Here is a 16,706-nt window from a genome sequence, read left to right as displayed (position 1 = left end):
TAAGGAGTTTAGATGTTTTGAGCATCTTTTGGAGTAAACTATTTTAGTCATGCCATATGTTAAACACTAATACATTATTTTTTTTTTAAGGGTAATGACCTAAAATAAACTGCAGCTAAACGTCTATAAATTTCAAAGAGAAGTAAAACTGTTGTTGCTGTTGGCTTCTATCTTTCTGCCACTTAACTTGAGATAGAAAGTTAGAAATGACACAGTCTAAATGTCAGAGGAAAAAATAAACCAATTTTCCTCGCAACACAACGTGCATTATGCAGGTTATGATTATATTTAATTGTAGAAGCCTAAATCTGCAAGACACCATTATGCCTTAAGGTTGTAGACTGGGCTAAACACCAGAAGAAGAAGAAAACATATTTGACTTATTAGAAAAGTTAACAAAAAAATAATAAAATCATGATGTGCTCACTGGGTAATTGATTTAATAAGGTTCCTGTGAAACCTAGACCAAGTACAGGTCAGTCGAGTAACCCCCCGGTGTGCCCATTGTCAGATGTTTAACTCCTGCACTCCTCTGGGAGGGACACCGGGGCTAATAGGTGAAGCCACAGCTGTTGAGTTAGGCAGCACAGAGGCGACATTCCCTCTGCACACGTCCGACAGCCCCGAGTGCAAGACCGGACAAAAAATCTTCGGTTCCCCTCAGCTTCCCCGGTCCGTGAACCAGGGGGGGAAATGGTTCTGCTCCTTTAAAAGCACAAAAGTTTTTGGAATCGCTCCTTTGACTTGCTTTTGTATTGTTCCCTGCAGGCCGGAGTGCGTGCACTGACTTTTTTAACAGTGCAATACAGCTGAATCCATGCGCTTTGCGTCGGTTGGGGGGGAAAAGAATAAGTCAAATCAGCTCCGAAGCCTTTTTGGATTTAAGAGTAAACCGGGAGATGTGCAACAGCGACTGGGTCGCGTTGTGTGATTACAACTATTTATTTTATTTATTTTTTTGTACCTTAATAGCGACAATTAAGATTGTAATGATGTGGGGAGCTTGGTAAAAGTTGGGAAAATGCGTGGATAGCAAATATATGGCTGGTAAGAAAAGGACGAGAGTCTGAACAACGGACACCGGTCACTGTGACAAGGTTCCTGTCCAGACAAACAGGTGTGCGCCTCTGTGCCAAAGGTGACCGTAATTCTTTAGAGACGAGATGCTACAAACGTTAGCAGTATACATATAAAACCATATCCTTAAATCAAAACTGTGTTTTATGAAGCATAGGGGGTAAAGTGAGAAGCAGCGGTGACATTTTAGTGCAGTAATCGACAAACTGTATTGTATAACTTAACTAAATGAGGCTAAATCGCACATACTAAACTACTAATAAAACTCCAGCTGGCCAATAAACAGATTAATGTGGCCGCGTTTCAAATGTTCTACTTTAAGAGCTCTTTACTTCCTCTGGCCAGTACTTTTAAGAGAAGCGCCATTTAATTCTGTGACAGAGCGACAAGCAGCCAAAGCTGTCACAAGGTGCTGCTGTTCTGCTGTATTTGATTTGATTTTTTATTTATTTATTTTTTTGTGAGGGGGGGGCAGGAGTGCCGGTTTTCTACTCACCTGCTTTGCGCCCCCACCACCACCAACAAAAAACCCCAACAAAACACAAAAAACTCCGTTAAATTAAAAATGTCTCCCCCTTTACCAAACACCTTCTGCTTTCCCTCTCGGTTTCCCACTTTCTCCCCTTACAGGTGAGCTAAGCACGCGGCCCTTTCACGTGCAGGTGCTCGGATGGCATTACGTGCCTTTGTTTTTAAACAGAGCGCTCTCTTTAACTTTTTTTTGTTGGTGAAAACGACCACTTCGCCAGCCATTTTCGTGCGCATTGTGCCAACAGCATTCAGGAGGTGGATAATGCCTGTAAAGCCTGACACGACGGCATTTGCTGTGCTTCTGTGTACGTCTGAGAAGTTATCATTCAACCTCTTTTTAAAGGGCGCAATTGAGAAGCAGCGGCGTTTTCACTGCGTCTTTTTTTTTGGGGGGGGGGGGGGGGGGGGCTTTGTCCTCTCCAAGTGGCGTCTGCATGTCTGACTCTGCCAGTTACTGATTTGCAGGCAGTATGTTAAGGTGGCCCATGTAAGTGATTTCCACGGGCATCCCACTAAAGGAGAACAAATCGCTGACAAAGGAGCGCCTTTCCCATTCAGCAGCGTCGTTAGGACAACCAAAAAGTATTTCTCAGATAATAAGTTCTACTTCAAAGCGTTTCTCACTGAAGGGTGACTGCTTCACTCCTTTTATTAAGTCTCCCCCTTTTAATGCCGAAGGAGCTGTCTCTGGTTATTTTTCATCGTGTTTATTTTGCAACATTCATTGAGCACTTGTTTCCAAACAGGACCTACAAGAGGAGGCTACTCTTCAGGTCCCTGATCCTATAAAAGTCCACGGACAAAACGAGGGGCGGCCCACAAGTGCTTGTACTCAGAATGAAGCAGCACATTAGGGATTCTTTGCAGACCTCTATAAAATTGATCAAGATCCTAGTTTATAACTCGATAAAACTGCAAATGCTGTGTTTTGTAAAGCCCCAAACTCAGCTGAAGTTTTCTTTTTGTTCTGCTGTAAATTTGTCCTGATATTTGAGATTGTAAGTCCTGGAGGACCTGAGTCAAGCGGCTTTTTTAATCGATGCAGGATTGGATCAGCAGAATATTTGTTGAGACAGTTTTTTTTTTTTTTTTTACTGACATTGTTACACGTTGTGAATTTGTATGAGCAACCATTCTCATTTTTGTTAGGAATTGTCCATTTCTTTCCAAGCAAACGTAACCAGGCTGTCTGGATCTTGTTTGTCATCTCAGCTGCCAACCGTGGATTTGTGGCAACACATATTTCTGGAAAGGGTGCATCCTTTGCTTTGATTATAGTTCATTTAGTGGCAGTTTGTGTTTTTCAACCAGACATATTCAACTATCCAATTGCCATAGAAATCCTAACGCACCATGAAGACTGTCAAAGCGGCCAGCCTTCCTCTCAGAAGCTGCAGCCTTTGAAGTCGTGCAGGACTCGCGTTGGTCAATTTTAATTCTATAGACTGGACAGGCAACTCTTTGAAAGTGAGATTGTGCGTTTTAATGGAGGAAATAAGAGGGGGGAACTTGTTTTATACACTCTATACAAGGCCTTGCTTATTGTCAGATATCTTTTATCTTTTATTTTTCCCATGAATGATTCATGCCTTGGCTGCTTTGTGCTGTCGCGGCTTTCAGAGGTAGCGCCATCAGGGGGCTATAGGTTTTCCCATTAGCTCAGTGATTAGTTTATACCAGCCTCCTCTACCCGTTAGGCCTGCTTCTGAGATAACAGTGAATATTTGATAGAAATGTCAGGGTAGGAAGTGAACATAGATACTTCTGCTGTTTCATTTGGGGATGGGAATGACATTGGTGTTTTTTTTTTTTAAGTTCACATTAAAAATGTCATCGTTTGACAAGACAGATGGCTTCCTAAAATACATTTGCAGTCCAGCTGAGTTTAACAGTCCACTTATATTATATTATCCTATTGTCTGTCCAAAACCCTTATTACTAGAATTCACTCATCAACGATTATAATTGCACACTTCAAACATTTGTTGTGAACGTCCTGGTATTTCTAAATTGTTAAAAAAAAAAACACTTTGATAAGGTAAATATAATTTTTAACATCAATGGTCTTCACAATTATGGTGGATTAATGTTTTTTTTTTATCCATCATGTCCAACAGCACCATGCACCTCCAAAGAGAAAGACAGATCACTACAAAAGGCATGCGAGAAAGAAACTTTTCACATTACACAGCCTATTCAAGTAAATGTTTTCTTCTCTTACAGAACACGATTAAAAATTAAAAATAAAACAAAAAACTTCAACAAAAATTTTGAAAAAAAAAAAAAAAAAAACATCAGCAGGGTACTACACATCACCAAAACCGATAATATTATTCTTTGGTGTTTCTGTAATTCCAGTACGACACTGATACCAGCGAATAAATTACAATGTACAAAACAACTTTTTTTTTGTAATTAAAACTACATAACATTCACAAGCATCAGTACAGTAAAATATATACAAATCCTACAGGGTCAAAGCCTGTCAGTGTAGACATTTAGTGTCTCAAGGGACTTAATCATACTCTTTAACGAGCATAACGCGTGTGTATTGTGCATAAAATATAGTCTTAAATAGTTCTTAAATATTACAAAATCCCATCCAAATACATGTATAAATCTGAAAAGTTAAATGAGAACCCTTAAGACATCCAGATGTTAGTCACCCTTTTTTTTTAATTGGTTTATCTTTTTTTTTTCTTTTTTTTTTTTTTTTACATCATCTCAGATAAATCATGATTAAAAAAAAACCCCTCAACTCTAGCTTCTATATTTTTTCCATTAATTATCTGGTGCCATTGGTGGTGTTGCAAACAGTGCCAGTTATTTTCCTTAAACATGTGGAATACGACAGTGATTGATGCCAGGCCAGTTATTAAACAGCAATGTGATTATGGGTGGTCACATGAAAAATGTCATTTCTGCGCACCACTTGAGTTTTAAGACATGCAGTTAATTTAACCCTGCACGTTGTTTGTGTAGAGAAGTCATAATTCACTTTTCAGAAAATTGGCTCAGTTGAAACATTTTGGCCATTTTAAATAAGAAGAAAAGGTTTTTAAGTTTTAATGTCACTTCTGATGTCTGATGGTTTTGAGAAAAGGTCAAGGGTCACACACACAGACATCATTTCTTCCTTGTGTAATTAGATCTGCATTGCATCCATGTGTATTAGCTTCGTTTAGCACAGTCGTTTAATGATGCTACTGTGAAAATAATTTATCAATATCCGAAACGCACGGACCAGCATGGATCTACATACTGTATGTTAACTAGATGACAATTTTGACAGTCAGTCAGTGGGTGTAAACGGGCCATCAGAGCATTGTCCTTGGGTCTGAATTTCTGAAAGAGTCCTCATCGTCTGAATCTGACGTTGGCACATCACTGGAGGGGGTGTGGAGGTGGTTGGGTCCCCCGCTCCCCTGGCACACGTACCACTCGTTGAGGTTGCTGACCTGAGGGGAGAGGTTCGCAGAGCGGTTCCTGTGCTGCTCGGAGTTGGGCGAGAGAGGGTCTCCAAGAGGGTTTGTGGAGGAAATGTAGGTGACGTTGGTGGAAGGGGGCGGCGGAGACTTGCAGTGCACTTTCATGTGCTTCCGTAGCGAGCTCGGGTGTGTGTAGGATTTGTCACAGCCACGGACTTTGCAATAATAAGGCTTGTCACTGGTGTGGACGTGAGAGTGCTTCTTCCGGTCGCTGCTGTTAGCGAATTTTCTGTCACAGCCGTCAAACTCGCACTTGAAAGGTTTCTCTCCTTTAAAAAAAAGAGACAGAAGTAAAGTCAGTGCCTTTAAAATGGCCTGGAAAAGTACGCATGCAGTCTTTTTACATTTGCACTAACATCACAGTATTAGACCTGAAAATTAATTTTCCACTTGGCTCCCTACAGTCATCTCATATAAGCTAATGAGCCGCAGCTTCTCAGCATATTACCTTAAACACATACAACAGCAGTCCAAGTTCTTATTAACACTTCTGTGCAGCCTGCACTGCTGCACTGGGACATTCTCCTCGGTGGAACTCATTCATTAAATAAACATTTGCTGTCGAGACACAACTCCACACCCACTTGTCCAAAGTATTGTCCTGTGTGGACACGTGTAACATGCCTTTAGGCCTTCTGGTTACACGTATGTGCGTATGGGAGACAGGGCACTCAGGAGACCACCAGGAGCAGTTTATGTACTGTGCTGGATTCGGCTATATCTCATCACGAACACTGACGTACTGGAATTGCAAACGTGTTTATTTATTTTTTTAAATACAACCTGTACATATGCTGCACACATGTGAAATTGTGGGATGGAGTGCAACACTGTGTAAACACTAGGAATGTGTAACTGACATTCTGGGGAAATTTGCTTACTTATGTCCCGTGGGATTTAACGTTTTGCAGTGTGGTCAAGGCCTATCTATACTGATGGCATGAAGCCCGTTTTAAGCTCCTTTTTTTGGGCAAAACGCCATTGCCCATCCATGTCAGAACAACCTTTAAAAAAAAGGACACTATAGGGACCTTAGCCTAGTGAATAGTCAGTCTACCTTTAACTTTGGATGGTAAGAACCGTGTAACTCTGTGTACCAATTCATCAACATAGCCGTAGTCTACCCGGATCGACGTTGCTTCTCTACTGACAGAGAACCAAAGCCCATAGCTCATGTCCCTGACGGTTGCCATCAAACAAATGCTTTAAACAAACATATCCAACACGTAATGTTTCGTGTAACACGTGCACAGGCTCACTCGTATATAAACGGGGCTTTTGCGTAAACGTCCTACGCTTGAGGATAATTTACGCGTGTTCTAGCGCTGTACCGAACATACGTAAGCACGTTTTACAAATCATATACCCTAATCCTCTCACGCCTACTCCACGCACCTCGGCGAGTTAAGGAGTTTAGAATTAAGAAAGGAAATAAACACACATTTACTCACTGTGCCAATAAGTCACCGAATGAAACTTTTTCGCTTCTGCGCGCAATTACGCGCTGTAGCACTGACCGCCCGTTTAGGATGTACATAGCGAAACAAGGTCGCCTCGGAAAGGCAATAATGGGCTGCGAATGCGACCATGATATAGTTCTAATATTATAGTGCACAAGGTTTAGACCATTAGCAGTACTGACCTGTGTGAGTCCTCTTGTGAATCTTTAAATTCTCTGATCGAGCGAACACTTTCCCACAACCCGGGAAAGGACACGGGAAGGGCTTTTCTCCCGTGTGAACTCGGATGTGGTTTATTAGTTTGTACTTTGCTTTGAAAGCCTTTCCTTCCCGTGGACATTCCTCCCAAAAACAGACGTGGCTGCTCTGCTCCGGTCCCCCGACGTGCTCCACCGTGACGTGGTTGACCAGTTCGTGCATGGTGCTGTAAGTTTTGGAGCAGGGCTTTTTTTGACTTTGCTCCTGGTCGATCCATTTGCAGATTAGCTCTTGCTTTATGGGCTGCCGCATGTACCTCAAAAACGCCCCCGCCGCTCCATGAGGAGCAGAAGCGATGTTCACATTGAGGTTCATGGAGTTGTAGCTGTGGAGAGAAGAGGGTCCATAGTGCTCTGGCCTGTGCCCGAAGTGCTCTGGCCTGCCGTAGATGTCCCCCGGTATACCCAAGCGCATCTGCCCATTGAGTGCATGGTGATGGGCACCTGGGGACGCCTGGTCGTGAAGTCCAGTGAAAAGTGAATGGGCCCCACTTTCTGTGTGCCCATAAGCACCTGTTGGGGAGATGAACATGCCATGGTGATGTGGGGAGGAGGCGGAACTATGCTGGTCGCCAAGTGCATGCATAGCAGAGGCTGAGAGCTCTCTCCTGAGGATGAAGTCCCTGCTGCTTGAGTAGCCTGAGTGGGGGTGAGCCACGGGGAAACCAACTGTGGTCTGAGCAGAAGTGAAAGATGCCGCGGTCTGGGCTTCGGGATGGCTCTGAATGTGCTGAGATGGGCTAAGTTTGAGAGCATTTGCCTGTGCCATGTGCTCTGGTCCAAATGGAGTGAGTGCCACTCCGGGGTCGTTGCCCAGCTCCCCAGGGTGGAGGTGGGCATGGTGGGAGAGAGGGTGATGCCCCCCTAGCCCCGGGAAGCCTGTCATATTCTGATGAGGAAGGGGTTGAGTCGCTGCCAAGTCCGCTAATCTTATCGCCGGATTCCTCTTGCTTAAAGGGGGTTCCATAACTACACTGACAAGTCCATCCGCACTCACCGCAATTGTTTTTCCCCACACCACGCTCTCTAAAACATTAGGAGAATATGTATATAAGGGGTCTATAAGTTCTTTTGTCCGGCGTCTAACTCTGCTTGCTCCTTTTCCCACTCTGTCCTCAAGCGATTGGCAGAACATACAACAGTTGGAGGACACAGTGGGGAATACAGTTTAGAAATGGCACTGCGGGTATTGGACGGATTTCTGTGACTGGCAGTTAGAAGAACGAAGCGATTGGCTGTCGTTCAGCGCAGGGGCTCAGCGGGGTTCCGCCCCCTCACTCTCTTTATCGCTGTTGACTCCAAAAAGTTGTACTCACAAAGTTACCAGCGGATCTGTTGATGCGGCTTTCTGTTTACTAGTGCCGGTGCATGTGGATGACCGGAATGTCAGTTTATGTGACAAGTGCAGCGTAGTTTATCTCAGGCTTGGTTTGTCCAAATGTCTTATTAGTGATTAGATTGGAATAATAATTAAAAGAAAAAAGAAAAGTAAAGGAAAATAAAGCTGCTGGTGTGTGGATGTATGAGACCAGTGTAAATCGTGCGACCAGTTTAATGATTTTTTTAAACAGACATAAAAATACTTTGAGTTATGATTTATGTCACATTTGGAAATGTTTACTTGCCACATTAAAAAAATGCAGCTCTCAGGTCTTGACATTATTTATGTGTAAAATATATAAAATGACAAAGAGCGCACCTGTTGAAAAGCAATGCATCGTTGATTTTATGCCATTATTTTACAAACAAATACATAAAAGTAATACAAAGATATATAAAGCAAAAACCCCGGAGGAACAGGGTTGAATCTGCTTCTCTGGGTTTTACATGATGTTCGTGTTGACCTATTCTCCTCGTGCAGGGTGTTACGAAGAGTGGGGATAATATCTTTTCTCTCCTTTTTTTTAAATTTTATTTGTAATTTTATTTAAGCACGAATACTGGAGTTGCACTGGAAAAAGCTGTGTTGTGATGCTTGTAGATGTCGTATTGCTGAACTTAAAAAACAAAAACATGTCCTACAGTTGTGTTTGTTCAAACGCTTTTCCCAAATGCCTCAACAGAAATAACGAATAAATAATCTGCGTCCTGACTTTATAAACGTTTCTTTTATAAACGACAAGTATGACATCAAAACAGTTGATTTTAATACATTGCTTGGCAGACTCTGTTTAAAAAAACAAAAAAAACAAAAGTGTCATGCATTTTTATTTTTAGCACATTAGCAAAACACTTTCTGTGACCCTGGTTACAAAGAAATTGACACACACTTGTTAAACTGCATTTAAGTTTCCTTCCTTCACAAGCAGGGTCACTCCATTTGAATAGCTGGACGTGTATCTGTCACTGAGACCTATGTCTTAATTCAGACACTTTTTTTTTTCCCCCAATTGATTTTTTTTGATAGTTGGCCTCAAACTAGAACTCATAATTACACATTGTGGTGCAAAGCTTGTGCAACTTTAATAGAAACTGGAATTAAAAATTCAAACCTTAAATATATGAATCAGGAGGACGGATATAAACCATAATATGCTTCGAGAGGGGAGGGTTTACATGTTATGGGGCCTTGCAAGTGCTCCTCTATTAAGGGTGATTTATGAACTTGATAAGCAGCAGAGACACATCTGCTCTGTAAAAACGCCCGGAACTTTTAAAACGCGATGGAGTTTTTCAAAAAATTTATTTATTTGTTGTTGGACTGTTCTCCCTTTTTATTTCTGCTGCTCTGGCAGTTTTTCCCTTTTTCTTGCCGGATGTCATATGTGGTAAATTTGTATATTCATTTGATTCAGTATTCACTACATCAAAATTCAGTTAGGACAATATGTGTCTTATTGACTCCGTTATTTTCTTAAATTAATAAAATATTCCCTCCTCCAATGAGAGCTTCTGGAAACCCATAAAACAGTGAGCAGCAGTGAGTGTATGGTTTATGATTTTTTCTTTAAGGGCCCCTTGTTTTCATCACATGAAATTAAACAGGACAATAAATAAAGACCTCATCCACACACAGGCAAAATTACCAATGTTTGATTATAAAATTTTTATTTGCCAAAAAAAAAATAAAAAATAAGTCAAGTCACATTAATTCAGATTGAATTAGAACACTACAAAGTCTTAAATATATTAAAGTAACCTTTAAACTTTTTCCGAGGAATTGGTTAATTTTTATTGACTTATGTTTTCCAAATTACCTAAAGCTGCCGATGCCTCAGACGCACGAAAGAGGGGGACGTCTTAACACCCCCCCCCCCGCCTCTCTCTCTCTCTCTCTTTCTCCTTCTCCCTCTCTCTCTCTCTAAAACAAAGAGGCTTTGTCATTAACAGGGTTATTTTACCAAAAGGAGTCAAGAGGGCAACATATGTGGTCTTAATGGGTCACAGGTCAAACATCCATGAAAGTCACAAGGTCACAGAAGCCGCACAAGTAACGTTCCAGTTTGTCAACATATTGATATTGTCAGATAACGGAGAGGAGAAATATGTCTTTGGCCCCCATCATAACATACAGGCAGAACCTTCATGTGTTCAAGATACTGACTTCGTTGATAAACTCCTTTTTCCTCTGCTGTAACTTCACAATATGAGTAATTTTTCAACTAATTCATATTTTACATCTGCAAGCCATGTTTCAAAGTGCACTGCAGCTGCTAAAACCTGTTGAAATACTAGTCTTTGGGGGCTTTTCAATAGGCTGGTCCCCTTTTCTTCTCCAAACAGAAGGGAAAACCCGCAGCCATGTGCCTCTACGCGATTGATTTTTTTTTTCTTTTTTAATTTTCTTTCTCTTTTTTTCCCCCTATCTGGGGAAGGTTTTGTGGTTTTTCCAGAGAAATAAAGAACTTCTTATAGGGGTCGGCAGACGTGACTTTGAACTTGGATCAGCTCCTGCGTTTCCTGTGGTGCGAGTTGAAATAGACTTGGAAGAATGGCGCACAACGCTCAGCCTGTACCACTCTGAGCTAAGAGACACACAATTTCAAAAAGTTTTTTACACGTTTCCCTCACTATCGCCATTATTGGTCGCTTAAAGAGCACCGGAAAGTCGAGAGACGGGGAGAAGTGTGTTGTGTGATGGGACGGGAGAGCGTGTGGAATTCGGATTTGGGTGAAAATGTAAGTAAACTTCCTTTACTTGAACGTGAATGAGCAGCTGTGCTGTATGGCCTGTATGTTCCCATTTGGACGCGAATTCGTGCATGCTTGTTATGGAAAGTTGCCAGTAAATGAAGCAGATGTCTGATTTGTTTGTGCCTGCATGGGGATCGAGAAGAGGAAATCCCATGCAGAACATGTTGGTTAGCCGTGTAAAAAAAGCAGTGGCTGTTTGGAAGTCGCCTATTGTTTTCGTGAGGTAAAACAAGACATTACTCAGACCCACGCTCACACAGAACAGCACAACACACCAAGTCTCCATATCCAGCAAAGACATGAGTTTTATTAGTAAAACTTGCGAGTTCAGAAAAAGGCTTGACCTTATGGGTCACTAATGGTTTACTCGGATCTAAGCGCAGTTCACCACCATAACGTGTAACTTAATTGGTGTGGTGAATGTGACAACCACCGAGGAAGCAGAACCAGCAACATATGGACCCGTTAAAAGAACCAGCAACCGCTGGTGGTTGCCCGTGTGAGCACTGGAGCACCACTAAGGGCCCAGTTGTGGTTCCACAACCAGCGGAAAACCACCGGACTCCGTATGGAGCCACACGTGCTTTTTCAGCTGTGAAGAGTTAAGTGGCTCAAGGGTTTCGTCAGATGTGAATCACCGCATAAACTATAGATTAATTTGGTTTGAGGGAGGGAGAAACTTCAAATGGAACACACGCGTACGACATGTAGATGTCTGAGCAGAACTGCGAGTTTGCTTAAAAGAAATGTGGCTTTACGTTAATACGTGACTTCAGTACCTGGTTGTAACTGCTTTTTGCCATTGACATTTGATTCATAAAGTTTTTTGTTGTTTTTTTTTTTTTTACATTTTTGGAAACTAATAAAATAATAAAATATGACTGAACATAATTATCTCATTTACGCATTTCTGTCATCCGTACTGGACACTGTGCATTATTAAAGCAGATATTGTTATATAGGATATGCTGCTGTTTTATTATTGTATGTTTATTAGCAGGAGTCCGTGAGGCTCATGGTGTAACAGTGCGATGCGTTATATTTATAGTGAGTGAACAACAAACAACTTTCACATATTTTTTAAACTTCGTGGTGCAAATGTTTCTTTCTCCAGCCTAATTAATTGTTCCATCAAATGTCATTTTTTCATTTTTAATATACATGGCCTAAGACAACTTGGCACTTACAGAACATAAACAACAAAAACACGTACGGTCCTCTGTCTTGTCGTGATCCCCTCAACCCCCCCAAATGTACTCCTAAAAGTAGGCGGTAATTATTAGTGGAAAATGGCGTTGCACTATTAAGTCGCCGAGGCGCTACCTACTATTGGAGGGACACCTACGATTGATGAGGCGCAGTGGCCAATGAGGCTGCGAGGAATGAATGAACGGGCTCCAGTTAAAGGGGGCGGAAGAGGAGGTAGAGCCAGTCCACGGAGAAACAGGGACCCTCCGAGTTAAGCACTGGCAAGCCAGAGAAATAAATACATACCCAATCGGAACAGCGATTTGGTGAGATGCTCCAACTACTCTCGCTCTGTGTGTGCAGAGGACACCCAGTAAGATCATTATTTAATTCTTCGAGTGTATTTTAACAAGCAGCTGTCGCAGGCAAAGAGAGGACACGAGGAAACTCTTCGTTACATTTGGATTTTTCACTCTTAGCTTAAGTAGAATTAAATTCGAGCTGATTTTTGTTTTTATTTTTTTTCTCATGACCGGAGCAGCGTTTTGAATCACACCTGATATGGTGTTTTTCCAAGGTTGGAAGTTGAATCGTTGCGTGCCCGCATCAGCATTTAATTTTCTTTAAACTTATTTGCTGCAGCTCTGCGTCCGCTGATTTTATCACAACTTTTTTTTTTTTTTTTTTTTGCTTTGAGAAAATGTTACTGGATGCTGGTCACCAGTTTCCCGGACTGGGAGTGGGTTCGTTTGCCAGGCATCACTCAGCGAGCGAGATGCAGGAGAGAGACTTGAGTTTGGCACAAAATAGCTTTGTAGACTCCGCACACATGGGTGCGTTTAAGCTGAACCATGATCTTTCGCCGGGACAGAGCTCTGCCTTCACCACCCAGGCGCCGGGCTACCCCGCTGCGGCTTTGGGGGCTCACGCAGCCCATGTCACGTCGTATGCAAGCTCCCCTTTCAACTCCACCAGGGACTTTCTCTTTCGCAGTCGTGGCTTCGGAGAATCCTCTCCGGCGAGCAGCCAACATACTATTTTTGGCCCCACGGCGGGCTCCCTTCATCACTCCCACACAGACACTCAAGGCCACATTCTGTTCCCCGGGATCCACGACCAGCATGGGTCCCACGGATCCCCGAATGTCCTGAACGGGCAAATGCGGCTCGGACTACCCGGTGAAGTTTTCGGACGCTCAGACCAATATCACCAGGTTTCCAGTCCGAGGACCGACCCGTACTCGGCCGCGCAGCTCCACAACCAGTACGGCTCCATGAATATGAACATGGGGATGAACATGGCAGCCCATCACCACCCCGGTGCCTTTTTCCGCTACATGAGGCAGCAGTGCATCAAGCAGGAGCTCATCTGCAAGTGGATCGACCCCGAGCAGCTGAGCAATCCAAAGAAGTGCTGCAACAAAACTTTTAGCACCATGCACGAGTTGGTCACGCACGTCACGGTGGAGCATGTCGGGGGACCGGAGCAGACCAACCACATCTGTTTCTGGGAGGAGTGCGCGCGGGAGAGCAAACCGTTCAAGGCGAAATATAAACTGGTGAACCACATTCGGGTGCACACCGGGGAGAAGCCCTTTCCATGCCCCTTCCCCGGCTGTGGGAAAGTCTTCGCGCGGTCGGAAAACTTGAAGATACACAAGAGAACACACACAGGTAAATATGGCAAACATTAAAAGCGTTTATTGATTTGGATTTGCATAGCGAGATTTGGGGTGTTGTAGGTAGGCTACCGAGCGTGAATGTGCGTTTATTTCTCTGTGGTAAATAAATGTCTTGCCAAGACAAGTAAGATCTAATTATCTGCGGCTATTTGAGGCCGCAAGAGTCCATCGTACGTAAGTAGAACGAGTCAAAGCAGCTTTAGCACCTCGTCCAGCAGAGAGAGAATAAGTTTAGCAGAGTGGGGAGGGGGAAAAAACCCAAATGTAACTATGTAGCAATTGTGTAATGTATTTTCTGAGCATGCAGAAAAGTATCTAACGAGGCCTGAACCCATGGTTTGTTGGTCGGGGGTAAACTTTAAAAATGGGTCAGCGCTGCCTGCGTCGTAGAGCAGCCGGGCTGGTATCAAATCGTATCATTTGATTTGACTCTGCGCTTTATGGCTCCCGTCGCCCCCTCTTTCCACGTAGATCCCCCCCCACCCCCACCCCCCTCTTTATAATTCATTTCTAAATCGATGATGGTTCTTGCAGTGTGTTATGGTGTGGATTTAGCAGTGCAGTACTCTGCACGGAAGATGCCTTTTGTTTTCACAAAATAGGAGCTAAGGTGCTAGACGGGGGCCATTACCAGCCTTCCACGTTTCGACTTATTTTCTTGGGAATTGCATTATGGTGCTGTGCCATGAAATTGGTCAGGTGCTAATTAGATTTTTATTGTCTCCCACCAAATGGTACACCTTCTGTGGGCCTGCTGCGGACGGCCTTTCCCTCTCTCCCGCTCCCTCGAAATCAGTATGCGCATTATTTAGGCTAAATAAGATACAGCAGCTCTTATCGCAGTTGGGATCATGATATGCGTAGGTTTGAAATGTGCTGCGATTTTGGGGGAGCACTTTCATAGTACTCTACACTCGAGTTTTGCATTTGGATTTTACGCATTTAATGATCTGCACAATTCCTTGTTGTTACACACTGAGCCCCGAGGCATTTCTCAGTAAAAATATCTGACTGTTTTTTTTTTCTTTCTTTCTTTTTTCCTGCAGGAGAGAAGCCGTTCCAGTGTGAGTTTGAGGGCTGCGACAGAAGGTTTGCAAACAGCAGCGACCGAAAGAAACACATGCACGTTCACACGTCGGACAAGCCTTATCTCTGCAAAATGTGTGACAAGTCCTACACACATCCCAGCTCCCTAAGAAAACACATGAAGGTAAATGTGCTAGGAAGTAGGAGCTAGATACTTACAGCTGTCAGAAGCAGGCCTCACCTAATGTTTGTGCTTATTATTAACACACATGTGATGAGTGTTGTGGGGCTGTTGGGGATTTTCAACTATTGATTCACTTCCACAATTTCTTGCTCCCATGCTCTCACGTTTATTAACCGTGTGTCACGTTTTTTAAAAAAAACAACTGTTTTTTATTTCGCCAGGTCCACGAATCTTCTCCACCAGCATCAGACTCCTCACCAGCAGCCAGCTCTGGTTATGAATCGTCCACACCTCCAGGCCTGGTGTCTCCCACCACCGAGACCCAAAGCAACACCACCCTGTCCCCAGCGTCAGCTGTCCACAACACCACCAACCACAGTGGCCTATCCTCCAATTTCAGTGAATGGTATGTTTAGGACTAAGCTGAAATGATGCCACACACACTCATTTCACAGCACTGGACCATCCAGCAAGAGATTGGGACACAGGCACACAAACAGTTATTTTTTATTTTAAGATTTTTGATTCACCAGGGAAGATGACGATTACCAACAGAGGAAAATTATGTATAATAGTCGAGGTGTGTTTCATATTGTAAATAATTACTAAAAGCCCACTTTCCCATTGGTTGTGATAGTTTGTCAGTCTTTGGTGTATAGATGTTCCTTCAATGGTAGCTATTTCTCTAACTGGACTTTTAGTGCACATATTACAATAAAATTGTACAATAATATTGAATATTGTGATCCTAAGGCAAATTGATTGTACTATACTAAACCTCTATAAACTGGAAAGAGTGCCAAAGTTAACATTTAAGTCAAAACAGACCACAATATTCTGCTTGTGAATGTATATTTTAGTTTGCTGGGCTTAACTTGTGATGTTTTGTGCTTTGCAAGTTTGAATTGTGAAATACTATCTGGAAGATTGTGAGGAAAATAAACGTTGTGCCGTTCAGTTTTCTGTACCTACACCCTTCCTTTTGTAAATATCAACTGCCATATTTATCCATTTGTAATTAAATTATGGTATTTACTTGCTACAGATGAAACAGTATTTATAAAGAATGTTTCTTTACTATAAATATGTACAATTATGAGCTAAACCTGGGCAGTTGTTTCGTTATGTGCTTTTGTTCAAAGTTTTAAGAGGTGTTTCCTTCCTTATTGTGATAAGAATTTTACTGCATACAAATATAATAAAAGGTGTTGCAAGTGCTAAATATTTCCATTGCTTTTTCCTGCTTTATTTTGTTTGGTGGCGGTTTAGTTTAGTGGGCTACATCTTCTGTGGGAGACATTTTTAGTGTGTTTTGGATTTAACAGACATTATAATTCGTACAAGTCAACAACTCTTGCTAAATTCTCCATTCTCCAAAAAATTGTTGTCTTGAGGCTTAAAAAGCATTATGTTTTACCTCAAGCTTTGCAAAGCAATCTTCCAGGCCCCCAAGCAACGTGGCTGTCGTGGTGCTGTAAATAGACAAGAGCTTTGGGGATTTATGTGAACAGTGTGTACACAGTTATGCGTTTGTAGAAGATAAACTATACAAAAATGGAATTATAACAAATTATAATCGGTGCTTAAATTTAATTTCCATTTTATTATTATTTTTTTATTTAAATGAAGAAATCCCAAGCCAACTAAGCATTTTCACTTTGCACACTCAGCTCACTGTGG

General features: G+C 42.4%; 2 protein-coding genes across 2 annotated transcripts; one reads left to right on the top strand and one right to left on the bottom strand.

The window, feature by feature from the left end:
• Positions 1-2,004: 2,004 nt before the first annotated feature.
• Positions 2,005-7,955, bottom strand: zic5 (zic family member 5 (odd-paired homolog, Drosophila)). The gene is made up of 2 exons (XM_067516733.1): positions 6,739-7,955; positions 2,005-5,365 (listed from the first exon to the last, which is right to left on the bottom strand). Exons 1-2 carry the CDS (start codon positions 7,946-7,948, stop codon positions 4,926-4,928), a joined length of 1,650 nt encoding a protein of 549 aa, XP_067372834.1. The 5' UTR covers positions 7,949-7,955; the 3' UTR covers positions 2,005-4,925.
• A 4,411-nt stretch (positions 7,956-12,366) lies between these two features.
• Positions 12,367-16,252, top strand: zic2a (zic family member 2 (odd-paired homolog, Drosophila), a). The gene is made up of 3 exons (XM_067516734.1): positions 12,367-13,808; positions 14,863-15,026; positions 15,248-16,252. Exons 1-3 carry the CDS (start codon positions 12,836-12,838, stop codon positions 15,440-15,442), a joined length of 1,332 nt encoding a protein of 443 aa, XP_067372835.1. The 5' UTR covers positions 12,367-12,835; the 3' UTR covers positions 15,443-16,252.
• The last annotated feature ends 454 nt before the right edge of the window (positions 16,253-16,706 follow it).

Source organism: Channa argus, chromosome 9 (assembly GCF_033026475.1).
Source record: "Channa argus isolate prfri chromosome 9, Channa argus male v1.0, whole genome shotgun sequence".
NCBI lineage: Eukaryota > Metazoa > Chordata > Actinopteri > Anabantiformes > Channidae > Channa > Channa argus.
The sequence above is the reverse complement of the archived record's forward strand: the minus strand, read 5'-3'. Positions and strand labels throughout refer to the sequence as shown.